At 46.8% G+C, this 26,488-nt stretch overlaps 1 protein-coding gene across 6 annotated transcripts in view; it reads left to right on the top strand.

Moving 5' to 3' along the window:
- Nucleotides 1-432: 432 nt before the first annotated feature.
- Nucleotides 433-26,488, top strand: part of Pknox1 (PBX/knotted 1 homeobox 1) — a 57,285-nt gene continuing 31,229 nt past the window's right edge. For 2 of the 6 annotated variants that reach the window (XM_076868371.1, XM_076868366.1), the window contains exons 1-4: nucleotides 1,014-1,430; nucleotides 17,449-17,543; nucleotides 21,359-21,550; nucleotides 23,736-23,846. In XM_076868371.1, the coding sequence (XP_076724486.1) occupies nucleotides 23,796-23,846 (51 nt within the window). In that variant the 5' untranslated portion in view covers nucleotides 1,014-1,430; nucleotides 17,449-17,543; nucleotides 21,359-21,550; nucleotides 23,736-23,795. Of the gene's footprint in view, nucleotides 516-1,013; nucleotides 1,431-17,448; nucleotides 17,544-21,358; nucleotides 21,551-23,735; nucleotides 23,847-26,488 lie in introns of those variants that run through there. The other 4 variants (XM_076868367.1, XM_076868369.1, XM_076868368.1 and 1 more) reach the window with 4 other exon arrangements.

The following is a 26,488-nucleotide window of genomic DNA, read 5'->3' as shown; positions in this document are numbered from 1 at the left end:
GCGCGCGGATAGTCTGCGCCTGACGCCCTGCTCGGCCGGGGCCTCAGATGGTACATTCCTCATCCCCTGCCTAGACCACAGATGGTTCCGACCGGTTCCGCGCACTTCTCGCCGGTCGCCGCGGAGCGCGCAGAGGGACGTGGCCACGCCTCACTGAATAGTCATGAGGTGGGAAGCTCGGCCTCCGGGGCGGGGCAGGCCACTCCTCGCGCCCCTACGCGACCGGCCGGGGCGGGGCCTGGCTGCGGACGCGAGGGGCGGGGCCGGGGTCCGCCCCGCCCCCGCGCAGGCCCCACCCCGCGCCCGCCGCCGCGCAGGGCGGGGGCGGGGCCCGTCGCCAGCAGGCCCCGCCCCCGCGGTGAATATTGATGCGGCGCGCGTCGGCGTCGCCCTCCTCCCATTGAGCGAGGCTGTGTCGCGTGGCCCGGCGTCGGCGTGACGGTTGGACGCGGGCGCGGCACTGCGGGTCCCGATTGCTGCAGCCGCTTGTCAGTGTGATGAAGATTGGCACCCAGGTAAGCTGTCACTCAACCGCTCCGCCGCCGCCGCCGCCGCTCTCGCCGCCGCCGTCCCTATCAATCACACCGGCCGCGGCGGCCGCTGCCGCACCGCTGCGCCGCCTCGGGTCGGGCGGGCGGCGCCCGGGGCCCGCACTTGCCCCGCCGCCCGGGGCTGGGGGCGGGCGCGGGGGAGGGGAGCGCGGCCGGGGGAGGGGGCGCCGTCCGCCCGCGGCGCGGGGGCGCGCCCGGCCTGTTTTCCTGTGTGGGCTCAGGGACGCGGAAATTTCTGGAAGGCGCCGCGGCCGCCGCGCAGGGCCCGCTCGAGGCGCGCGCTGCTAACCGTCCCTTTCGGAGTGCGGCGCGTGCCCCTGCGCGGGCGGCGGGGGTGGCGGGGGCGCGCCGAGCCGCGGGCGGGGTGCGGGCGGGGGCGCGCGGGCCGGGCCGGGGCGGGCCGAGGGTCGGAGCGGGTGCGGCGGGCCGGGCCTGGCCCGGGGACGCGGCGGAAGATGGCGGCGGGGTCCCGGCGCGGTGCGGGGTCCCGGTGCGGGGTCCCGGCGCGGTGCGGGGTGGCGCGGCGAGGTCCCGGGCCGGTGCTGGGTGGCGGGGCCCCGGCCGCGGCGCGGGGGCGGGCGGGTCGCGGTGTAGAGTGGCGAGGGTCCCGGGCGCGGCCGAGGGGTCCCGCGGGCGGCCGGTGGGGGTTCCGGGAGGGGTTCCAGTGTGCGCTGGACGCAGCCGGTCCGAGTAGCTCCTGGGGAAGAGTTTGGCACGGTGTCCCCGCGGTGGACCGCACGTTCCTTGTGAGAGAACTCGCCTGCTTGGTTCCGCGGTGCCCTGCGATGCCCGCCTTGGAGAGTGGCCCCGGAGCGACCGCCGGGCCCCGCCTAGGACCCTCGGATCCTCTACCCCGTAGACGGTGCTGCGCGTAGAGCGGTACGAGCCCGGGAGCGGCGCCTGCACTTCGCTAAATTTGATCGCAGACTTGCAGCCGTTCAAGATGGATTTGTCATAGACCAGGGGCTCTAACGTCATCATTTAGGTAGCTTGTGAGAGTGGCTTATTGTAAAAGTAACCGATTTTTCCTGAAGATGTTGGTACTTTTCGTCAAAGGATAGAAGAAAACCCCAGCTTTAGGCCTCATCTCATGATACTGAAAAAAGGAATGTTCTGTTGGTATTATAAAGATAAGTTTAAATGAATTGCCAACGAGTTTGCCGGCACAATTACTGGTGATGCAGTCGAATCTGGTTGACTTGGAAGGTGGCACATTGACTCTCATCTTCTTCATCTCTTGTTCTTTAATGTATTTAGGTGGAGAGTGATGTGTGGATCATCTAGCTGCAATAGTTGATGGATCTAAAATGTACCCTTGTGTTAGGTACCACTGCTCACAATTCCTATGGCTGCACTGCTTTCTTAGCGGGCCAGTTGAAGTTAAAGTATTGAAGAGTTAAGTGTGCTTTAGAATTGAGTAAACTTGTCCCATGGAGGATGGCCAGTTCTAAAGATTAACAATCTCTGTTTATAATTTTAAGTGTCAGCAAGTTACCTGGTTAATGATCTGAGGTTCCTGTTCTCTAGCTTACATTTAGTTACATTTCTGTGACAGTGTAACCTAATTTTAGGGAAGTCCTAATTGTGAATAGCAGAATTGGTCTTTACTTGAGTAGTAACATTCTGTTTACAATTTTCATTTTTGTTTCTAATTGTTAACTGTCTGAAACTTTAAAAGAAAAGCCTGAAGGTGAGAAAGTGATGCAGAGTGTAGACCTCAGAGACTTTGACTCTCCCAGGCCAAAATAAAAATTTCAAGAATAGAACCAATGATTTTGAAATAGTCATCAAAACATTGAACCAAATTATTGATAGAGTCCAATCTGAGCCTTCTGTTAACACAGTACATCACCCATCAGTGGCTCTGATAAGTCTTTTGGAGTAGTAGTGAGATTTCCCCGATAACCTATGCTTTGTGAACATGTCTGTCACTGACCTGCTGAAACTCCAGGGCTTATTATCTGCTTTCATCATTGAAGAAGTGCTAAATTTCAGCTAGAAGTTATTACAGATAAATATTTTTTCCCTTAGGTTCACATAGCAAGTTCTTCAATAGAAGTTCATGTACTCTGAGCCCCTCCTTTATTAGGAATATGGATGGATGTGTTCTTTTTCCCACTTCCTGACACAGTTTTGTTGATGGCAGAGGTGACTAGGAATTCAAATAGCAGGGCAAGGGAAACAGCCTAGCTGTGTAGGCTCATGGTGAGGCAAGTCTGTGAGGGTGAGAGAAGTAGGAAAGGCTGTCTCCCACTGGTTGTACTGACTGAGTAGCTGTTATGGGTCTGTCTTCAGCTGTTTAAGAAGAAATGTAAAGTGGATGTATGGTGTGCAAAAAGTTCAGTTTGGAGATGGATGAACATTTGAGGACTAGAAGGCATGGTCGGTCATTTGTTGAGAAGTGTCTGTAGGCCTGGCCACCAAAGGTGGCCAAGTGTCCTGCAGATGAGAGTGAGTGCCAGTTACCTAGCTTGCTGCCTGCTCTCTGCAGGTGGGTGTTAGACTTTGTCAGTCGCTGCCAGTTTATTGTTTCTGAAAAATTCACACAGAGAGCAAGCAGTGTGATATTATAACAAATAAGTTGTTAAATCTGTATTTAAAAACTGTTGTTCCTTTGAAGCTGTGTGAGTCTAAGGACTTGCCTTAGGGACTTGCGAAGAGGATGGAGCAGCCTCTTAATTCTAAGAAATTTTTGGGATAAAGGTCTACAGCTTAATCTTGAAAACTGCCAATCTGCCAGGTTGAGAGACTGAGGGTCTGTGAACTAGTACAGCATTTGGATTTATTGTGCCAGGGGTGTTGCTTGGTGGCAGAGTGCATGCTTAGCAGGCGCAAAGCCCCAGATTTGATCCCTGCATTTACACATACGTACTCAAATGGGATTCATTTTACCATCTGAGGCCTTTCCCTAAAATGATGTGGGGTGATCATGCTGACAGGTCAAGCCATGAGGCTGTACCTTTCTTCCCTCCTTGGATTAAGCTGCTCAGCATGAATTGTTAGTGTCCCTGCCTGAGGGAGATTATTTGTGCCCAGGGTGATATTGCTACTCTAAAGGTCTGTGTTCCTTAGCTTATCCTCTAGCAAGCATAAAGCTGTTTCTAGGTGAGGCTGCAGAGGGAGGTCTGCTGTGGTCACCAGGAGTAAGCATAAAGAAATCTAATGGGACCCCTGGAATCAACATATTGCTGAATGTCTGGGCAAGTGGAGCCATGGTTCAGCTCTGTGTTAGCTTTTCATCACTGTGACCAAAATACCTTACGACAACTTAGAGGTGGAAAAGTATTTGGGGTTCACAGTTTCAGAGATTCAGTCCATGGTTGGCAGATTCCTTTGCCCCAGACCTGAGGTGAGGCAGACCTTATGATGAAAGAGTGTGGGAGGCAAGCTGCTTAACTCTTGACAGCCAGGAAACAGAGAGAGTTGTGGGGTGGGGAGAAGATATGCTAGGGACAAAATATAAACCCCAAAGGCATACCCCTACTTCCTGAAGCCATGTACCATCTATCTATAGTTGCCACCCTATTAGTCCATTCAAATTATTAATCCACTGTTAGATTACAGCTTTCATAATTTAATCATTTCTCTGCTGAACATTCCTGCATTAACACAGCAGGAGCTTTGGGGAACACCTTATACAAGTCATAATAGGCTCTGATGGGATCCACCTGCCCACCAGGGATCTTGGCTGCCTTCAGGAAATTAGACTGTTACTCTCAGCTCTGTCCTCCTTTCTGTACACTTGACTTCCTCTAGCTTGGGCCCCACCCAGCTCTACCTTGCAGCCTCTCAGTCCCCAGTGCTACCTGCCTGATCCTCTTCCCTTTCCCAGCACACCTCAGAGAGAGACTGACCAAGCTCTTTTCTCTAACACCCCACACTCAGGCGCTGACCTGTGAGCAGGGGGCTGCCTGGTGCAGTGAGGAATGTTGGGCTTCTGCATCTATCTACACAGTGCCCCTCCTTACAACAGGAGTTGTAAGGGTGGGTTGGGGTGGGTCGCTCAGGTTGTGGATTGCTAGGTACCATGATTGCAATTCTAAAACAGTCTGATCAGATTTGTGCAAAAATAATGCCTTTATAAGAGCTTAGTAGACTCTCAATATATTTAGTTATATGTTCTCCAAGATGTTTTATTAAGATTTGCATTTTTGTGTGTATGCTAGAAGAAATTAAGGTTATAACTATAGGAAAAAGGAAAATTATAAACATTAAATTGTCAAACTTCACATTTAAAAAAATTCAGTTATATGTTTATGGGTACTTTCCCCAAACTTTTATTGTAGAGCTCTATTTGTATAGTTGTATAGATTTTACTGTCTTAATTAATTTTAAGTGCACTGCTCAGTGGCATTTAGTTCATTCATGTTCTGCATCCATCTACCTCCAGAACTGTTTTCATCTTCTTAAACTGAAATTCCTCATGGTTAAACAAACTCCTCTTTCACCCTCTCCCTAGCCCCTTGGCAACCACCTTTCTACTGTCTCTCTCGGAATTTGCCTGTTGTAGGTACTTCAGATAAGTGTAATCACATAATACTTGTCTTTTTGTGATTAACTGTTTCATTTAGCAAATGTTCATCCACATTTCAGCATGTGTCAGAATTTCCACATTTTTAAAAGCTGACCAATCTTCCATTATATGTACCACATTTTTGTTTATTCATCCATTGTCTGGGTACTTGAGTTCTTCCACTGTTTGGTTATTGTGAATAATGTGGCTACAAACACAGGTGTGCAAATAACTAAGTTCCTCTGGGTGTAGATTAAGAATTAGAATTCTATATCATATATTAGTTATATGTTTAACTTATTTCCCCACCACGCCCTCCCCACACCCTCCCACCCCCAGTACTGGGGATTGAACCCAGGGTGTTCTACCACTGAGCTCCATCCCCACCCCTTTTTATTTTATTTCAAGACTGGGTCTTGCTAAGTTGCTGGGGCTGGCCTTGAACTTGGCTTTCTTACCTCAGTCTCCTGAGTTGCCAGAATTACAGGTATGTGCCACTACACATTGCTCTTTTTAATTTTTTGAGGAACTACCATACTGTTTTCCTATAGTGTTTGTTCCATTTTATATTCTTATCAACAATGCATGGAGGTTCCAGTTTGTTCAGATCCTTGACATCACCAGCACCATCACCATCATCATTATTTATGGTGCTAGTGGTCAAACCTAGGTCTCCCGCAGTCTAGGCAGGTGATCTACTATTGAGCTACATCCCCAGCTCCAATTTTCTATTTTTTGATAGTAGCCATCCTAGTGGGTGTGAAATTTTTTGATTTGCATTTCCCTATGATCAGTGTGATGTTGAGCATCAAGTCCTTCGTCCATTTTTGAGGCCAGTGGTTTATGTGCATACATTTTGCAAATTGATCTGTTAAGGTATTTCATGTTGTATTACTAGTCCACATTATGTTTTTCTGTGTATATTTACATAAATATTTCTCATTAAACATTTAAGATCTTAACAGTTTTGCCATTTTTTTTTAATGTGTATACACACACATATATTTTATTTATAGTCAGGTCCAGTATCTCAAAGTCTTTAGCATTTAGGTTTTTTACATTCTCTGTTTTGCCATCTGAAAGCTGACTTGCTGCTAGTCAGGTTGAAAGGGAGTGTGGATCTGAAGGGCAGCAACTGCTGGAAAGAGGGTCTGATAGGGCCATTTCTGTACTACTGCATCCCTGAGCACAGGCAATGCAATGGGAGAAAGACTGCCTTTGGGAAAGAGTTCCTTGATTAAAGGGTTAAGGATCCTATTTTATTTCCTTTTTGGTGGTGGGGATTGAACTTAGGGCTTCATGCCTGCTAAGCACATCCTCTACCACTGAGCCATATCCCCAGCTCCCTAGTTCTCATAAAAAACTCATGCATTGATCTTTAATAATTAGGACGTATGAAAGTGTTGCATGCCAGTTTGTAATGATGTGAGAGTCAAGTTTTAATGTGAATGTAAATTTACCATAATAGGTGTCATCTAAAACAAATTATAAAACCAATAAAATGTTTTTATTAAATTTTGCTTTGTCTTCACTGGACATATATGGACTTTTGGATTAGAGATACTTTTTTGTACAAGTTTTAAAACAATTTAATATCTGTGATTTTATTTGGTATTAAATTTCAGGTGGGACCTCTCCAAACCTTGTTTGAAAAATAAAGTGATTTCTTGGCAAAAGTTTTTCCTTGAATGAATTATTTGATTGAACATCTCTCTGGGGTGGGAAATGAAGGGCTTTTGTCTTTTGAACCCTGATTGGCAAAAACTTGTAAAAGACATGAAAAGTCCCTGAACTGTAATGATGGATAATTAATGTCCCGAAAGGTAGGTTAGAGAAGGTGTCCTTTATGAGTGTGGAGTTTGGGCAATTTTCTTGGTGCCTTGATAGTTTCTGTAGGTTTGTTAATAGACAGTTTGGAAAAAGATCATCAATTAAGTGTTTTAGGGAAAAATAATGAGAAGAAAATCTAGAGAACTAGCCCCAGAACTTTTGCCCTTGTTTCTAGTCCTTTTCTGGTTCCATAATTATCTGACTTAATAATGCCTCTGATCTCTGCAGATACTAGAACTGAGCTTACCCTAGAATCTCCAGTCCTTCTGTGTTGGGATTTTGCCTGCTGGCTTTCAACAGCAGCAGGGAGGTGCACTGCTAGAGTGCTAGTCCTTCCCTGGGTGTGGCAGCTGGAGAGGGGCACAGAAGCTTGGACTTATCAGGTGGCAATGCTGACTATTGCAGTGCATGAGATATGTCATCAGAATGAGTAGAGAGCCTTTCCAAAGGGCTGAAAGAAGTCCATTTGATGTTTTTTTTTTTTTTTTTTTTTTAAGACCTGTTTTTAAATAGCCATACTTGAGGCCAGGGATTGGCAGATGTCAGGCCTGTGGATTCAATCTCAGTGCTCTCTGGTTTTATATGCTTACAGCTGAGAATGGCTCATATGTTTTTAAAGAGCTATAAAGAAAGAGAAAGAATATGTAATAGAAGGAGTGTGTGGTCCTGATGGCACGGGGGCTTGACAGCTCTGCACACAGGGAGGGACTTCCGTAACCCAGAGTCGAAATGGAGTTCTCAGCCTGGCACCAGGAACATGGGCCAGATCACGCTCCATCGAGATTGCCCTCAGAGTAATCTCCAGAAATGCCTCCATCTGAGAACTGCTGATAAGAGGGATTTAAGTAATATTAACATGGTGGCTATGTGGAACTAATGGACATATGCAGAAATTTGTGCCCAATAAACATAAAATGTCGATTCTCATCAGTCTCATAAGACACTGAACAAAATCGGCTGTATTTTAGGCCATAAAGAAAAGTAGATGGGGTAGAGAGAGAAGAGGGGAGGGGAGGGGAGGGGATGGGGGATAGTAGAGGATAGGAAAGGCAGCAGAATACAGCAGACACTAGTATAGCAATATGTAAAACAGTGGATGTGTAACCGATGTGATGCTGCAATCTGTATATGGGGTAAAAATGGGAGTTCATAGCCCACTTGAATCAAAGTGTGAAATATGATATGTCAAGAACTATGTAATATTTTGAACAACCAACAATAAGAATTAAAAAATTAAAAAAAAAATTATCCCAAGTTTTCAAAAATAAATCCTGCTGGTCAGAATCTCAGACTGCAGTGACACAAGCTGCTTGGAATTTCGGAGTAAAAGGATAGCTTGCAGGGTGCAGTGACCATGCCTATTAAGAGACTCGGAGTCTGAGGCAGGCTGGCAACTTAGCAAGATCCTGTCTCAATAATTAAAAAGGGGCTGAGGATGTAGCCCAGTGGTAGAGCACACCTGTCTTCAATCCCCAGTACCACAAAGAGTGAACAGACATCTAAAGGTGTCTATTCTACCTGGACATTTTAAGATCTGTCTATCTCTGGATTAAAGAGGGAACTATCACAAACTGTTTTCTGACTATAAGTGGATGACAGTAAAGGTTTTATATCCTGACCAGTGGGGTGAGGCACAAACTGCTTTCAGGAGAAAGAAACTCTGGAGCCTAGAGTGCATTTATTAGAGAACAAGAAAGTAAGTGAATTGAGTGTTCAGCATAAAACACTAGAAAAATAAAATCACCCCCAAAAGAACAGGCAAATAGATGAAGAAGGAGCAAGGACACAGTATTTTTAAAGGAATGTAATGGGAGACTGGAAGGTACACGTAAGAACGTGCTGTGTATGGGCTGGGGCTGGGGCTGGGGCTGGGGCTCAGCGGTAGACCGTTCACCTAGCACGTGTGGGGCACTGGGCTCGATCCTCAGCACCACATAAAAATAAAATAAAGGTATTGTGTTCAACTACAACTAAAAATCAAAATATATAAAAAAGAAGTGCCTTGTACAGTTTGATGACTTAAGGAGTTCTGGGTAGTTTATGACTGGGCTATAATTAGTCAGAGTTGACCTTGAGGTAGAATACCTGTATAGACCAGAAGTTTGAGACAGAATTGAGAAGGGGATCAAGACGTAGCTCCTCCAGAAGTCTCTAGGCACAGATGGGTGAGTGAGATTGAGTTTTCATGAAACAGGTAATTCCTGTGTTGTACAGATTGTAGCAAGGATTTGCTAAACCAAAAATCTTGAGCACCTGCTAAATTTGAGCACCCCACATTGTGATAGTGGCTGGGCATAATGGTAAACAAAAACAGGGATAAGGTTTCTGCCTGGTCAGAGATCCCTCAGAATAATGGTTGTTCACAGCTGTGCTGAGGACTGAATGGGAGGCCAGTTTGCAGTGAGCTGTGGGTCAGAGATCAAGGGTGTTTCCTCCTTGGGATGGTGGGGGAGTGAAGCCATTCCAGAGAGAGGTGGGAGCTGGAGCTCAGAGGGACCCCAAGAGGCTGGTGTGACTATGGTGCCACAAGGGGCTGCTATTCCTGCATGGGGGACTGGCTAGGTAGACAGTGGTCAATTTAGGGGCAGCTGAGCTCGCTGCAGCTCTAAGCAGGTGTGAAGGTGACCTCCACCTGCCAAGAGGCATCCATCCATAGGCCAAGTGAGGAGATCAAGGCCCAGGGTGTGAGGACTATGCCCTTTACCTAGAGGCCCCAGGCCAGTCAACACAAGGTCCTTGCAGAGGAGGCAGCTGGGGTGGTTTTCCTCCTTCCCACTGTAGGATTATTGCTAGGTCCCCTGGAATCAAGAATAGCAAGAAAAAGGCACATAATTTATTTGATCTAAGTTTTGTGTGACATGGGAACCTTCTCAAGGAAATGAGGACCCAGCAGAGTGTTTAAACCTGAGTGTTTTGGGCTAAGTTTGATTAAGAGTGGAAAGCTGTGGAGAAACACGAGAGGACCAAGGGACTAAATTGTGATCCACTGGGGAAACTGAGCAGGGGCGGTGTACCCAGGTTCCTCTCTGTGTCCCTGCTGTGGGGATAAGGCTGTGCTCTTCCTCCAGTGTAGGCAGGGCACCACTCACTGCCCTAGGGAAGACATGGGGAGGACAATAGTAGACTCCCTTACGTGCATTTTCTCAAATTGCTCAGCTTAAAAAAGTCAATATGCCGGGGTGCCACATTTAGGATAGCATAGCATGTCCTGAGCTCTATCAAAGCCATATGATATTTATGTATGGTTCTTTTTTTAATATTTTTTAATTTATTTTTAGTTGTACTTGGACACAATACTTTTATTTATTTTTACATGGTGCTGAGAATCGAACCCAGGGCCTTGCACATGCTAGGGGAGCACTCTACCTCTGAGCCACAACTCCAGCCCTATGTATGTATGGTTCTTTAAAAATTAGAACAAAAAGAACCTAGGCCGTTTTTTAGTACTTATATTTTTAGTAATAATGTTTGTTTTAGTTTGAAACTATATATCATACAATAAATCATTATGTTGCTGTCATTAGGAAATAAGAGTTCAAGGGTGGGAGAAAAGACATACAGATATGAAGTTGAAGCAAGAAAATAAATACCCTGTAATCCCAAGTTTGAATTGGAGATATCAGTGTTAACTAATTTTAAAGAATTTTTTATGAGAAATATTTTCTGTCTCTGTTCACTAGAAGCTACTCTAAAGGGGGATATGCTTGGGAATAGGAGCCACCCAGTAGCAGATGTGGATTGTGCTCTCTGTCTCACCCTGAGGAGTCAGCCTCTGGGGTCAGTGACAGCATCTAAGTTTGGTGCAAGATAAACCTGGATTATCTCATTTATCTAAAAGCAAGAAAGTTATTAATTACTAGCATTGTGGTAAAGGCTATAGCGGCTGGCTGAAGAGGCTTGTGTTGGCTGTGATGGGATAATTTGTAGGATTAAAAATTATATATGCAGCTATGATCTCAGCCACTTGGGAGGCTGAAGCAGGAGGATCCCCAGTTTTAGACCAGCCTGTGCAACTTGGCAAGATCCTGTCTCAAAATAAAATTAAAAGGGCTGGGGATGTAGCTCAGTGATAGAGCACTTGCCTAACACGTATATGAGGCCCTGAGTTCATCCCCAATACAAAAAGAAAAAAAGAGGAATGTATATATTAAGAAGGTCTGTTCATTTAACAAAATGTTCAAAACCCATGAGATCATAACGTGCTAAAAACAGCCTCACTTGTCACTGTTTGGAAACACCAGGGAACCAGTATATTGATCTGAAAATCAAAGGGAAATATACAAGCATTTAAAAACTCCTGTATTGCTGGGCATAGTGGTGCAGTCCTGTAACACCAGCAATGTGGGAGGCTCAGTCAGGAGGATTCCAAGTTCAAGACCAGCATCAGCAACTTAGTGAGACTCTGTCTCAAAAAAAAAGAAAGGCTGGAGATGTAGCTCAGTGGTAGAGTGCCTCTGGGTTCAATCCCCAGTATCGAAACAAAAGGAACAAACAATCCAAGAAGTCCATTGTTGAGGCTGCCAAGTGGAGAATGGCCTTGGGGTTGTTGGAGCGGCATGGAAGAAAGGCCAGTGGCTGATCTGGTGTTCAGAGATGGAGAGGTGGTGGGGAGCCTCACCTGCTCTGCAGTGAAATGATGGGGTGACCAGTAAACTTGGTATCAAGTTACAGCTGACTCTTCTCTAGAGTGTGAATCTAGAGAATACCCTGTAATTGCAGTCAGGGTCTTGGTCATCCAGAGCAAGCCTTTCTCTTCTCTCGAGCAGTGTCCAGTGTCCTTCGTGGCCATTGGTATTTGGTGCTGCACCTGTGTTTATTATGTGAACAGGTTAGGTGGAAGGAATGCCCCTTCCTTTTCAGGAACTGTGTTCGGCTGTGGAGATGCCCTACCTCCAGGTGACCTTCCCAGTTCCAACAGATGAGCCTGTTATTCTCCTGGGAGCAGAATCACATGTGGGTGCAGCGCTGAAAATTCGTCCCGGTCCTGATGGAATCAGTCATGTTGTTTACCTGATGGGTCACCTTTAGCTGCTCCCTGTTTATAGATGGAACAGAAGTCAATAGGCACCAAAGTTGTGCTGATAGTTGAATATGCTCCTGATTTCCCCGTGAGTCCCACATACTCTTAGAAGCAAGTCCATCTTATTCTCTGACACAGTGTCGTGTAGGAAAAAGACAGGGCTTTGGTGCTGGCAACCTGAGCTGAGACATCGCTCAGCCTTGGCGCCACTCTCCTCTGCAGAGTGAATGTGTGTCTCAGAGCACCTTCTAGAGGGCCCGGTCCTTCCCACTGTGAGACCAATAACCCCATCAGTGGCATAAAACAGCCCTTTTATCTTGTGTGCCTGGAGAAAGGAGGGGATATGAGGAAGTAGCCTTTCTCTCCTCCACCATGTTTGGTTCCTTGGCTGGGAATACAGGGGCCAGGGTGGCTTGAGGACTGAGGGACAGAATCTTTTAATCTAGGATTACAGGTGTGCGCCACTGTGCCCAACAAGGGACAGAATCTTTAACAGGCATTTTCTCAAGTTTGGCAGTTGATGGCTATAAGCTGGAAGATGAGTGGGCATGTTGAACAGAGCAACTGCGCGACTTGAGTTTCTCACAGCCTTGGGATCCTCCTTAAGCATTTGGGTATTCCTCAGGGCTTGGGGTCTCCCTCACAGCCTTGGGGGTCTGCTTCATAGCCTGAGGATCTCCCTCATAGCCAAGGGGTCTCCCTTACAGCCTGGGGGTCTCCCTCCCAGCCTGGGGGTTTCCCTCACAGCCTGGGGGTCTTCCTCATAGTCAAGGGCTCTCCCTTACAGCCTGGGGGGTCTCCCTTATAGTCTGGGGGTCTCCCTCACAGCCTGGTGGGTCTTCCTCACAGCCTAGGAGTCTTCCTTACAGCCTGGGGGTCTCCCTCACAGCCTGGGGTCTTCCTTACAGCTCTGGTCTCCCTCACAGCATTCTGGGCCTCCTGGCAACTAGATGCCCTCCTCACACTGTACGGCCTGCGTGTGGTCAGTCTTCTTTCCAGGGGTCAAGAAGTGAGTCCTCTTGCTAATAAGGAGCTGCATCCCCATGTGGCCCAGGCTGGAGTCTCGGCTTGGCCTGGCTTCTGCCGTAGCTGAGTGCCACTGAGCTGGTTTGGAGGAGTGATGTCCTCCAAGGCTCCCACATTGATGACTTGGTGCTCAGTGCATCTGGGCTCCTGGGTGAGTCTTTGGGAATCTTTGGATTGTGTGGATTCTGATCCCCTGGATGGAGTGCTGGAGAAAGGGGGCCTGCTGGCTTTGGCACGTATACAGTAGGCACTCCAACACAGCTCTCCTCCTGCTCCCCTCCTCCACTCCCTTCACTAAGCCCCCTTCTCCTGACACAGGACACGAAGATGTGGCCTCTTGGGAAACTCCTCTCTGAGTCTGTCATCCATATGAGCTGTGTCACCAAGACTGTGCTGGAGGCCTTAGAGACACGTTCCTTCCGAGCCTCAGGAGTTCACTTCTCCGGCGCCTGTGCTGTGCACAGCCGAGGCCAGGACATGGCCGGTATCCATGATTAAAGAGAGGAAGTGGGCCTGGCCTGCTTGGTGCAAGTGCAGACAGCACCAGACCTGTCTCACCAGAGCCTTAGTTGTGCTGGAGTTGGTTGCATTCAGTGGGATTTTTTCTAGGGGATGGGGTAGATTGGGGATTGAACTCAGGGCACCTGACCACTGAGCCCCATCCCCAGCCCTGTTTTGTATTTTATTTATAGACAGGGTCTCACTGAGTTGCTTACTGCCTTGGCATTTCTAAGGCTGGCTTTGAACTTGTGATCCTTCTGCCTCAGCCTACCAAGCTGCTGGGTCAATGGGATTTTTTGTAAAAACAAAAATTTCAAAGTTGTGTGTATTTTAAATACTTATAAAAGCTCTCCCAAGTCCAGTGTCTCATTTCTTCATTTCTCTTGACTTTTTCTCTGTTCTTATGCTATTACTTTTTGTTGTTGTTACTATGGTCTTATGTTTTGAAATCTGGTATTTTTAAACTGGTTTTTTTTTTTTTTTTTTTTTTTTTTTTTAGCAATTTAGCTACTCATGGATCTTTGCTCTGTTTACATTTGAGAATAGTTGGAGTTTGTCAAATACAACAGGATTTTTGGGGTGGGGGAGCAGTGCTAGGATGGAGCCAGGGTCCTGAGCATCTTAGGCCAGCACTCTTAGCTCTGAGCTAGGCCCTGAGCCCAGCAGCAGGAGTGTGGATGGGGATCACATCTGCATGACTTACAGATGATGATATCTACTGAGAAAAACCAGCAGAATGTGCACCTACTGCTAGAATTAAAGGAGAGTTCAGCAAAATTGGCAAGTGCATTGTGCGTATGCCAAAAAGTGACATATCTCATTAATAACCCACCAAAAAGTGTGATCTCACTGAGGTACTTAAGACAGCCACAAGAAAACCCATAGGTGTTGAGGGACTGAGCATCTCGAAGGCCTCCCTACAGAAGACCTCGGACTTCACAGTGGGGAGGTGGTGGCCCTGAGTAACAGAGAAGACTCTGCGGTCTTGGGGAAGACGACTGGGGTCGAAGACGCCTCTTCTCCCCATGGCCCATAAGTAAGCCTCGCAGCAGTGCTGTTTCTTGACAGCAGAGACTGCGTCTGTCTGCTGCTCTACGTCAGCACTAGGATGGACCCTGGCAAGGAGAGAGCTGCAAGAGAGCGGTGGCGCTGCCGAGGGCACAGACATGCTCGTGGGGCTACGCACCTGCCTTTCACTTGCAGGCCACCACTTGCTTCTCGGTGCCGCCTGCGGGTCTGGCCCTCGCGTGTCACGATGGCGTGACGATGGTCATTGCTGACTTCACTGTTCCCCCGAGGAGAGGGGTCTACAGGCTCTGGTTCCATTCTTTATTACTGTGAATTAAAAGGTATCTGGCATCCAGCTTTTCTTGTCATGGTGTTTCTTGTTTTGCTTTTGGTGCTAAGGATGGAGCCCAGGGCTTCCAGTGAGCTAAGCACATGCTCTACCACCGAGCTCCACCCCAGCCCCTGGCCATGATTTTTAAATGCCCTTTGGAATGAGGCTTTTAAGCACAGAAAAGATTGCTCTACTTTCAAATTAGTATTTCTTAGGGGTACACTTATAGGCCTGGTTTTTCCCTATGTTTTTATGTAGGTTTTATAAATTTTATAATTTTTGTAAATTCAATAAGTTTGAACTTTTAAGATGACATTTGAATAACTCAAGTTTATCATATTAGATACTCTCTTTAGAGTATCATTAGAAAATGATCAGTTCCCTTTACAACTTGAACTTTAAACATTTTTTTAATAGAGATTGAGAATTTTTTAATATTTATTTTTTTCTTAGTTTTTGGCGGACACAACATCTTTGTTTTTTGTGTGTGGTGCTGAGGATCGAACCCCGGCCATATGCATACCAGGCGAGTGCGCTACTGCTTGAGCCACATCCCCAGCCCGAACTTTACACATTTGAACTATATTTTTTTGTTGTTGTTGTTTTGTTTTGGTATCAGGAATTGAACTCAGGGGCACTTGACCACTGAGCCACATCCCCAGCCCTATTCTGTATTTTATTTAGAGACAGGGTCTCACTGAGTTGCTTAGTGCCTCGCCATTGCTGAGGCTGGTTTTGAATTCGCGATCCTCCTGCCTCAGGCTTCCCAAGCCACTGGGATTATGCACCATGGTGCCCATCTTGAACTATAGTTTTAAGTTTAGTAGGCATAATTGTTTTTTAAAAAAATGCCTTAGTATCTGACTAAAGAAAAGTGGATATAATAATTTGGAAATACACGTACAGTGGATCTCAGTTCTCAGACTTTGTAAACCCATTTACCAGAAAGTGAGCTCTGTGGAACCACTTCCTGGCCCTGCCCACTGGGCACCCCCAGTTTGAGAGGAGTGCTTGTCAGTCTTATCAGCTTGGAAAAGTAAGGGGAAGTAAGCAGTCTTAGTAAGTTTCTCTCAAATCTTTTGACTGAAAAAGAGCTAATTTCTAAAATTTAGTAATACAAGTTCTCTTAGTCTTTTTTTCTATTGCTAAAACAAAGTATCTGAGATCAGGTAATTTATGAAGAATAGAGGGGTTTCTTTGCTTACAGTTCTGAAGGTTAGGAAGTCCAGAGTGTGGCACCTGCCTCAGCTGGGCACTGGCGGGCCCTTCTTGCTGCATCATGCCATGGCAGAGGGCGTCACATGGGAGATAGCAGGTGTGCCAACTTGGGTCTCTTCCTCTTCCTATAGAGTCACTGATGCCATTATGGTGCCACCTTCATGACCTCATCTAATCCTAATGGCCTCCCAAATTCCCTCTCCATATATCATGAAAATATGGATTAGGGATTACTTATAATACATGGACTTTGGGGGAACACATTCAAACCAGAGTGTACCTGCAATACCAAATACATTGACTATTCTGAAACTAAAGACTAAAATGTTAAAATTGAAACCTTCCATTAGAGTTAAAGACACCACTAAGATAATTACTAAATCATTCAGACAAGTAGAGGTTCCCCTCTGAGACTCCCAGTAGGCCCCGTGGTGTAGGGATGAGCAGGGATGGGGCACTGCCACGTCCAGCCTTCCCACCCGTGTTGGGCTTCATCTCTCTGGGACTTTATTGAGTCAAACCTGAGCAAAGTGCGGACTTCATGGCTGGACTAAATCAGTCTGGTCACATTTCAGTTCTGGAAAACTTGCTGTGTGCTTCCAGTTGGCCGGACTAGCATGCTTAAAAACAGTAAATGGCAGCCTGCTAGAGCCGGCCCGCATTCCGCGTTTCTGTCAGCCTTGAAGGTCACAACCCCAGAGCTCTGTTCTTGGGTGGATTATGAGACGTGCAACATTTTCCATGGCTAAGCATGTAGGTGGTCAGTATGCTTTCCAAACCAGTGCACCGTATGATCTGGGGCCAACTCCCTTGAGTTCCAGGTTTTACTTCAACTTTGCTTTAAACATATTAATTGGCAGATGAAAAAGGACATGTCTGTATCTATATCTATAGCACTCTTCCACTGAACTGTATCCCCAGTCCCCGATTCATTCATATTCTTTTTCTCTTTTGGGGTACTGGGGATTGAACCCAGGGATGCTTCACCATTGAGCTTCATCCCTAGTCCTGTTTTTTGAGTCTGGGTCTCTCTAAGTTGCTGAGATCCTCCAGTCTCCCAAATCTCTGAGATTACAGATGTGTACCACTGCCCTGGCCTCGATTGTCTCTTAATCTGAAATCAGCATTGAGTTTGTTTTTTTAAATAAACATGAGATACTCTTTATATATGTGGTGCTGAGGATCCAACCCAGTGCCTCATACGTGCTAGGCAAGTGCGCTACAACTGAGCCACAACCCCAGCCCAGCATTGGGTTTTGATGTAATGCCTGATAGAATAGTTTTTGGTGAAGGTGAGCCGGCTTACCACCTTTGTAGGTTGGGTGCTTTTAGTCCTTTCCCAGTTAATGATAGGTTTCACTTCATGACTCGGGTTCTGTGTTGGGCCCTGCCCTGAGTTGATGGACAGAGGTGATGGCCTGAGTTTAATTAAGATCACGGCCTCTTACAGACTAAGAAGGGGAGCTGCAGCAAGAACTGGGATTCTGCGGGAGCTGTTGGCGCCCAATTGGAGGATGGAGGAACAGGCAGCATTGCTACCAAAAGGTGGTGTGTCATTCTGCTGGGGAGTGGGGTTTAATGAGCAGTTCCACAAATGATGAACAACTTTGCAAATGGCTTTTATGAGTGGGGCCATCTTGAGTGGGAGGTGCCATCTGCAGGCACTTTCTCTCTGGCTTCCTTTGTTGGTGTCTAGCAGGAGTGTTGTCCATCTTGGTACTCTGCTCCTCTGTATTTACTCACAATATTTGTTATAAGGAGTTGCCTTTAAAAAAAATTCTTTGCATGGTCTTCTGATGTAGGGAGAACACATGCTTTCAGAGCTTTTGACACAAATTTCAAAATTTTGCTTTAGAATATTTTAATAACTATATCAAATTTAGAAAAATTTTTAAATATTTTTTAGTTATAGTTGGACACAACATATTTATTTTATTTATTTACTTTTATGTGGTGCTGAGAATTGAACCCAGGGCCTTGTACATGCTAGGCGAGCACTCTACCACTGAGCTACAATCCCAGTGTTACAGTTAAAGCTTTGTCCCAGGGTTTCATAAACTGACTTCCAGACCACTCACGTATAATCGAATCAAGCCTTTATTGAAGCACACCGGTGGCGACGGACCAGAACATGAAGCTGTTCCCCTGATCAGCCCCGAACAATTGCAAGGGCACTCCTTATAAGCCTGAAAACCGCAAAAGGGATGTTCGGGGGGTCTAGCCAATGCAAGCAAGTCAGGTTACAGAAGGGGACAGTGCAGTCAAGCAGAGGGAAGCCTAACCAATCACAGTTAGCCAGTCACCCCAGTTACAGAAACAGAGCCCCGTTACCCTAGTTACAGAAACAATACCCCATTAGGTAGTTCCGTGTTCTTAAAGGTTTCTATGCAAAAGGAAAAGAACATCTTGCTCCAGTCATGACTCTTCTACTTGGCCTGGTTGTTTTACAGGATGAAGTCATAAAACAAAATGGAGTCACATTTGCTCCTACTATCACACCAGCCCCAAATTTAGAAATTTTTAACCAGTTTTAAAAGAGAGGATCACAAATATTTAAGCTTTAGAAATAAAATTCTGACTTTCCCTTAATATTTATTATGAACATTTGGAAACAAAGTGTTGAAAGAGAAGAAGTGTGATTCCCTGCCACCTGGAGTCCACCGTGGTTGATGTCTGGCCCAAGTGTACTTAGTTATGTGTGTATTTTTGTTGACCCAGATGAAATAAGTTGTGGCTATCATAACCTAAATCGACATGCCTCAGCCCAACCCCTCAGAGTTAGAGGATCATGCAGTGAACACACAGCATTATCAAACTGTCAAGGTAACACTCTCTAATACTGACTTTATTTCATATCTCCCCAAATGTCCTCAAATTGTCTTTTACAGCATTTTCCTCTCCTTTCTTTTCTTTTGTTATGGTGGGTTGTGTGTTTTTGGATTTTTGAGACAGGGTCTTATTACGTTGCCCAGACTGTTGTCCAACTTCTGGACTCAGGTGATCCTCCTCCCTCCGCCTCCTGATTAGCTGGGACAGGAGGCATGCACCACTGTTTCTGGTCAGCTTTTGTTTTGTTTCTTTAGTTTCTTTTAACCCCAGACACTTCCCATACCTTTTATAGAATTTGAAACTTTAAAAAGCTCTGTTTTGAATTTCAGACACACAAAGAAGTCGCAGAAATCATACAAAGATTTTCTGTATGCTTTCTCCAAATTGCAGCGTTACCAAACTCTAGCTTTATTGTGCTTGCTTTCTCCATCTCTGATATTCTCTCTCTCTGTATAAACACACTTTGTCTCTCCCTCTCCAACATTTGAGAAAGTAAGGCATAGGCATGATGCCCCTCTTGGCTACATACTTGACCATGCATCCCAAAACCAGAAGACTCCACTAACTGACCCTAGTACAGTGGTCAGGTAAGGAAAGTAGCACTAATACAGTACTAAAATCCACTCTGACTTTGTTTGGGGATTCTGCCATTTGTTTTACTAATGAGCTTTACAGAAAGAAAAGAACATTGGGGGCCCAGACCCAGTTCAGAGTCACACTGTGGTGGTGTTCCTCTCTGATCTTTTGTGATCTTGACACTTCTCTGGCCACTGGCTGTCTGCTTTGTAAAATGCCCTTGCTTTCATCAGCTTCTTCACTGCCATGACCAACAGACCTGACAAGAACAGTTTTAAGGAGGAAAAGTACTTGGGGCCTGAGGTGGTGAGATGGATGTGGTGGAGGAAGGCAGTGAAGACAGGGTGCTGGGAGGAAGAGAGACTAAGCTCAGCTCGCACAGTCGTGCCCAAAGGCACACCCGCAGTGACCCGCTCCTCTAGGCACATCCCACCTGTCTGCAGCCACCTGTCAGTAACCCTGTCTTGCAGCTTGGGGTCCCAGGTGATGAGGGTCTCAGGGGTGATGCTGGGCTGGAGTCCACAGGGGTCAGAGGGGCAGGTGGAAGTGAAATTGGAGAGAAGACAGGATTTGAAGGAGGGCCAAGTTTTGATCAAGGAGAAACCAGTAAGAGACACTCGGGAAAGTTTGCACATGTGTGGTGTCTCTGCCCTGAGAGTGGGATTGAGGGTGGGTGGAGCACAGCGTGGTGACCACACAGTCCGTGGTGCATGAGCCTTTCCCTGTGTCTTCACCATTACACACACTGTTCCCTAGTGTGAGTGGCTCTTGCTGTTGGTAGGATTGTTCCCAGGGGCAGAGTTTCAGGTGACAGCGCTTCTTCCCGTCCTGCTCCCCTTTGCACTCACCAGCTGTGGTGCTCAGCCGCCTTCTCCTTGACCCTCAGCTGTTCTTTGTGTGATTGGTACCCCGCCTCCAGGGCTTCAGTGGCGCTGCCTAGTTCTTCTCTTGTCCCCTGGCTGCTGCTCCTTGTCCTGTACTGCGTCCCGTCTTCCTGACCTCCAGACTGACCTGGCATAGCTGCCTCCTGACTCTTCCTGGTGGTTTTCTCTAGTCTGGGGGTTTACACACTGCATTTGTTGGCAAGAGCAGCTGTGACAAACTGCCACAAACTGGAAGGCTGAGAGCAGTGTGCTCTCCTGGCAAATGTGAGGCCTCGGATGCCATCCCAGGCCCTGTAAAACCAAACCAAACCAGAATACCGTTCTGGAGACCAGAAGTTCAGGGCTTTGCTGCCCCTGCAGTCTCCAAGGGAGGGTCCTTCCTTCCCTGTTTGACCTTCTGGTGGCGCCAGTCATCTTTAGGCTCGTGTTGCTTGCAGATGCCACCACAGTCCCTGCTTCTGTCTTCTGTGGGGTCCCTGGGGTGCCTCAGATCTCCTCCTCTCTTCTGAGATGGCCAATCCCTGGGCTCTAAAACCTGGGATGCTCTTACCTTGAGACCCAAAGTCATCCCATTGTAGTTCATCTCTCTCTTTTTTTTAAGTGTTTATTTTTTTAGTTGTAGTTAGACACAATATCTTTATTTTATTTTTATGTAGTGCTGAGGATCGAACCCAGGGCCTTGTACGTGCTAGGCGAGCGCTCTACCGCTGAGCCCCAGCCCCAGCCCTATAGTTCATTTCTTTTTTTTTTTTTAATGTTTTAAAAAAATGTTTATTTTTTAGTTTTAGGTGGACACAATATCTTTATTTTATTTTTATGTGGTGCTGAGCATCGAACCCAGTGCCTCACGCATGCCAGACAAATGCGCTACCATTTGAGCCACATCCCCAGCCCCCTATAGTTCATTTCTAAATCGGGTCCCACATGCAGTTCCTGGGCGTAGGGAGTTAGACATGTCCACACGTACTAGCTGTACCCTGATGGTGACCAAGTGTGTTTTCAGCCCAGATGTCTGGGTGGTTCTGAGAAGCCTCTCCAACCTGAAATGTCTCGTCTTGTTTTCCTTCCCAGGCTAAGAAGCTGCTCTTTACCTGTCTACTTGTCCTGGGACCTACATATCTGCTCCTCCAGGTGCTCAGGTGGGAAGCTCAGCCTGTTCTGATCCCTTCTTCCACACTCCGGACTGCCCACAGCCCCCTTGGCTCACCTCTGTCTGGATTCCCAGTGCCTACACCCCAACCCCAGCTCTCCTGGGCTCCAAAGGTACACAGTCTGTTTTACTCATGAAGTCAGAGCTTGAGTCACATCATCAGCTGTGTTTTCCATCCTGTGTGGGACACCAGCATCCTCACTGTGGCCATAGTCATCTCTCATGTACCTCCCTGCTTCCTCCTCTGCTCTGTCCAGTCACCCTGTTTCCTGCCTTCTTTTGGCCCCGTCACTTCCTGAGTGTACTTGTGTGCATATCAAGGCCTGTCTTGCCATCAGTTTGTGCCTGTGCCCCTGCCTGTGTCTTGTTGGCCTATTTGTTTCTGTGTCCCAGTGCCCAGAACTGCCCAACACAAGAAGCATTTGCTGAAGGAGGGAAGGAGTGGCCTCATGTACCCCATGGTTTTCGTGAAGTCCTGTCTTAGCCCTTCCACACACTAGCTCCTCAGCCTGGGACAAGCCCTGTCCCTGTGACAGCTGCAGAGCCATGCTGCTGAGGCTGAGACCAGCAAACCTTTGGCTAGCTCTGTGGGCCTGGCCACATTACTCGATGCTCAGCTCTAAGTGGGCATTATGTGAAGAATCCCTCCTGGGGTAGCTTGTCAGGAGGTGGCCTGGCTGCCGAGTTAGTGGTCAGAAGACAGAGACAGAGACACCTGTCACCTGTCTCCATTAAGGCTGCTGCTGATTCCTTCCCTGGCTTGCTTGGCTCACGCTTAGCATCGTCCCTGAAGTGCTGCTGGACTTCCCCTGGTGACTTTATGGTCCTGCTAGTGCAAGACAAGTGGCATGACTATGCTTGACTTGCGTGTGGCCTTCTTGGCAAGCCCCAGCCCGCCCGACTCTCAGTGGCCACATTGTACCCGAGCAGATCTCGCTGACTGGTTGGACCCACACTCCTGTGCAGCTCTGCAGTGCCTCTCGCAGCCCCACTGCAGGTACTCCTTACAGCCACACATCCTTCCAGCTCATCAGGGTGGAGGTTTTATGTATCTTGAGGCAAGTGGCCATTATTTACGTATTTGTGTTACATGTGCAGCTTTATAGCAGTGCCATTTTGGCCACCTTCATCCTGTCCTTTCATTCCTTGTTCACTGTTCCTCCCTTTCTCAGTGCATCAGGGCTGGTTTAAATGGCCTTCCCTGGGGCCTGCATGAGCACATGGCTGTGAGCCACTCCCACCTCTGCGCTTCACCCTGTGCCCACGTGTCCTTGCTGCCCTCCTGTTGCTCTTCTCCTCCACACCTGTCTACTCCCAGAAGATAAGGGCTCTCGAGCCAACTTGCTCCTTGCTGCATCTCAGGCCTCCTGTGTTAGTTGGCTTTTGGTCACTGTGACTGAAATACCTGATTAGGACAACTTAGAGGAGGAAACTTTATTTTGGCTCCCAGTTTCAGAGGTTCGCTCCTTAGCTCTGGACTCAAGATGAGGTAGCACATCATGACGGAAGGGCATGGTAGAGAAAAGCAACCCAGGACAGGGTGACCAAGAGGGAAAAGAGAGAGGGGGAGAAAGAAGGCAGGTGCGGGGAGGAGGGAGAAGAGAGAGAGACAGGGAGATTATAAACCCAAAGATATATCCCCAGGCTCTACCTGCCTACAGTTACTGCCCAGTTAATCTATCAGTGGATCAATCCTCTGATTAGGTCAAGCATCTCATAATCTAATCATTTCACTTCTGAAAATTCCTGCATTATCTCACACATGAGCTTTTGGGGGACACCTCATATCTAAACCATAATAGCCCCTAACACTTGTCTTGCATACGAGGCAAATGCTGGTATCTTTGGGTGGTGGGCCAGCTGGTTGACAATGCAAGGGCAAATCAGGGACCAGTGCAGGTGGTTGATGGCTCAGCAAGTGAAGTGCTATCCAGGAGGGTCTTGGTCATAGCAGGGTGTCAGGGTCAGAGTGTTTTTTCTATATAAAAATACGTGTGCACAGGTGGTGTAGAATAAAGAACATTAGCCAGGTGTAGTGGCACATGCCTGTAATCCTAGCGGCTTTGGAGGCTGAGGCAGGAGGATCACAATTTCAAAGCCAGCCTCAGCAAAAGTGAGGTGCTAAGCAACTCAGTGAGACCTTATTTCTAAATAAAATACAAAATAGGGCTGGGGATATGCCTCAGTGACCAACTGCCCCTGAGTTCAATCAATCCCTGGTACCAAAATCAAAAACAAAAAAACATGTTGCATAACTGTTAATGCTCCTCTAATGCTCTTCTCCTTTTGTTTTCCCAGATATCATTTGCTTCTGACTCAAGATGATCTGATGTCTTAAATAAAACTCTTTTGTCAACCATGATGGCCACACAGACGTTGAGTATAGACAGCTATCAAGATGGGCAGCAAGTGAGAACTTGAGCTTTATTCTGCATTCTGATTATTGCCAGTCATTCAGTTTCTGTGAGGTTGCACATTCAATTTTAAATATATTATGCATTTATTATATATTGGTGTTCAGAAAGATAAGCCATAGAATTATTCACATTATATCCTTAAGTGATACATTTGGAGTCTCCCTCCATCATATGAATTCTTTGGGAATTTACTTTTTTAAGGTCAGTGTTAATTAGTTATGTGACTTTTAAAGAAAAGCTGGGTGCTTGCCTAGCATATGTGAGGCCTCCACCAGCTCCACAAAAATAAAAATAAAAAGAGAGCTGGATGTGCTGGCATGTGCCTATAATCCCAGCCACTCAGAAGGCTGAGGTAGGAGGATTCCAAGTTCCGGGCTAGCTTCAGCAACTTAGCGAGGCTGTGAGCAACCTAGTGAGAGTCTGTCTCAAAATATATTAAAATAAAAGGGCTAGAGATATGGCTCAGTGACAAAGTGCCCCTGGCTTCAATCCCTGGTACCAAAAAATAAAATAATATTAATTAAAAAAAAGAAAAAAGAAAACCCAGGTGTTTTTTTTTTTTTTTTATTTGTTTGTTTATAATTCTGGGGATCAAACCCAGGGTCTTCTGAATGTTAGGCAGCTGCTCTGCCATCAAGCTACAGGTCTGTTTTGACAACCAGATTCCTACATTGACAGTCACTAATCTGAGTTCACTGGATTAACTTCCCTAGTTTCATCTCCCCACTTACAGGTGTGGGAGGGCACTGACCCAGTAACCAGCCCTCCCAGCAGAGCTTCAGAGCAGACCCGTGTATCTGGTGCATGCTGCCACGGGCGCTTCTTGACTGTCCTCCCAGTTGGAGGAGTCTTCCCCCTTAGAGCTGCAGTGTATGTGTTTGTGTATCTGGTGGTGTGTGCTCTGTGACCAGCAAGGGTTGGGGAGGGAAGGAGGCCAGCTGAGGCATAGGCTGAGAACTTCCCAAGTGCCCTGCATGCTCCACATCCTGCTGGGGTTTGGCGCATTCTCCATTGCGTTCCTGCCCATCAGAGGGGAAATGGAATACACGCGCTGGATGCCCCTGCTCCCCATGAGGCTCCATGCAGCTGGGGAGGCTTCTGGCGGTGAGGCGAGTCGTGCCTCCCTTATCCTGGTGGCCAGTTTTGTACCATTTTTATTTGGTTCCTGTTGCAGAGACTTTGTTTTTTGTTTTTTTTAAAGAGAGAGAGAAGAGAGAGAGAGAATTTTTTAATATTTATTTTTCAGTTTTTGGTGGACACAACATCTTTATTTTATGTGGTGCTGAGGATCGAACCCAGTACCCCGTGCACGCCAGGCGAGCTCGTTACCGCCTGAGCCACATCCCCAGCCCAAGAGACTTTGTTTTTTGTTGCATGTTTTTGCATCTTGCAGGCATCGAAAGAGGGTCATCCTGGATAGAGTTTCAGCCTGCTTAATCTTGACCTGGAAATCCTTGGATATTTCCACTTGATTTTTTTTCCCCCTTGAAGTGCAAATCTGACAATATGCCCCCTTCTTAACCCCTCCAGGGACTCCCCATGGATTTTAGGTAAAGTCCAAGCTGCCCCCCGACCCACATGGCCTGGTTTCCGTGGACCCTCAGGTCACCCTCAGCCCCTCATCCACACTCACCTCTGCCAGGCCCACCTTGGCACCTCTTGCCGGCTGGGGGGCTGGCCCTGGCTATTCCTGGCAGTCTTCCCCTCTCATTCTTCAGTTTGGGCTCAGATGAGCCTTGCCACCTGCCTCCCATTGTGTGTTCTGTCAGAAGGAGCAGTGATGGTCCCCTGGCCTGGCCTGGGCACACTGCTTCATCCTGCCCCCATGTGTGGTGCTCTTTCAGTAGCTGAAAGTATCCCCAGGACTTGAAGGGCCTGTCATGAGCATTATTTTAAATTAACATTTCATTGTTTCTAGTATAGACATATCATAATTACTTAGCCATTTCTTTAAGGTCAAACTCTTAGATTTCTCTTTTTTCACTCATTAATAAGAAAATACTGAGGGCTGGGGTTGTGCTTTAGTGGTAGAGCACTTGCCCAGCATGTGTTGAGTGCTGGGTTTGATCCTCAGCCCACATAAAAATAAATAAATAAAATAAAGGTATTGTGTTCAACTACAACTAAAAAAGAAAAAAAAAAAAAAAAAGGAAGAACAAAAAAGGGCTGGGGCTGGGGCTTAGTGGAATTGCACTTGCCTGGCATGTGTGAGGTTCTGGGTCTGATTCTCAGCACCAGTGTAAATAATAAAAGTCTATCAACAACTAAAAAAATTTTAAAAAAGAAAAAATATTGAAATAAACCTTTTAAGGCTTTTTATACTACTGTGAGATTGCCCTCCAGAAGGATTGTATTTGATTGTACTTTAGTTGCTTTTTTTTTTTTTTTTTTTTAAGAGAGAAAAATACATTCTCAAGATGTAAACTTATCTTAAAGGCAGCAGAATGGACATCCTAGAGCACCTTTCTGGACTGAGAGAAGAGAGCAAAGGGCCAAAGAGAATTCCATGGGGGTGGGCATGCCTGGCCACCTTGGAGGGGCAGAAGCCTGGCAGGCTCCTCAGAATTTCTCAGACCCCTGGTCCTGAAGAAGCTAGGTTGGGTAGTCCAAAGTTTACTGCAGCAATTTTGGTTT

Source organism: Callospermophilus lateralis, chromosome 10 (genome assembly GCF_048772815.1).
Source record: "Callospermophilus lateralis isolate mCalLat2 chromosome 10, mCalLat2.hap1, whole genome shotgun sequence".
NCBI classification, from domain to species: Eukaryota; Metazoa; Chordata; class Mammalia; order Rodentia; family Sciuridae; genus Callospermophilus; species Callospermophilus lateralis.
Note: the sequence above shows the minus strand (reverse complement) of the source record. Positions and strands in the feature narration are given on the sequence as shown.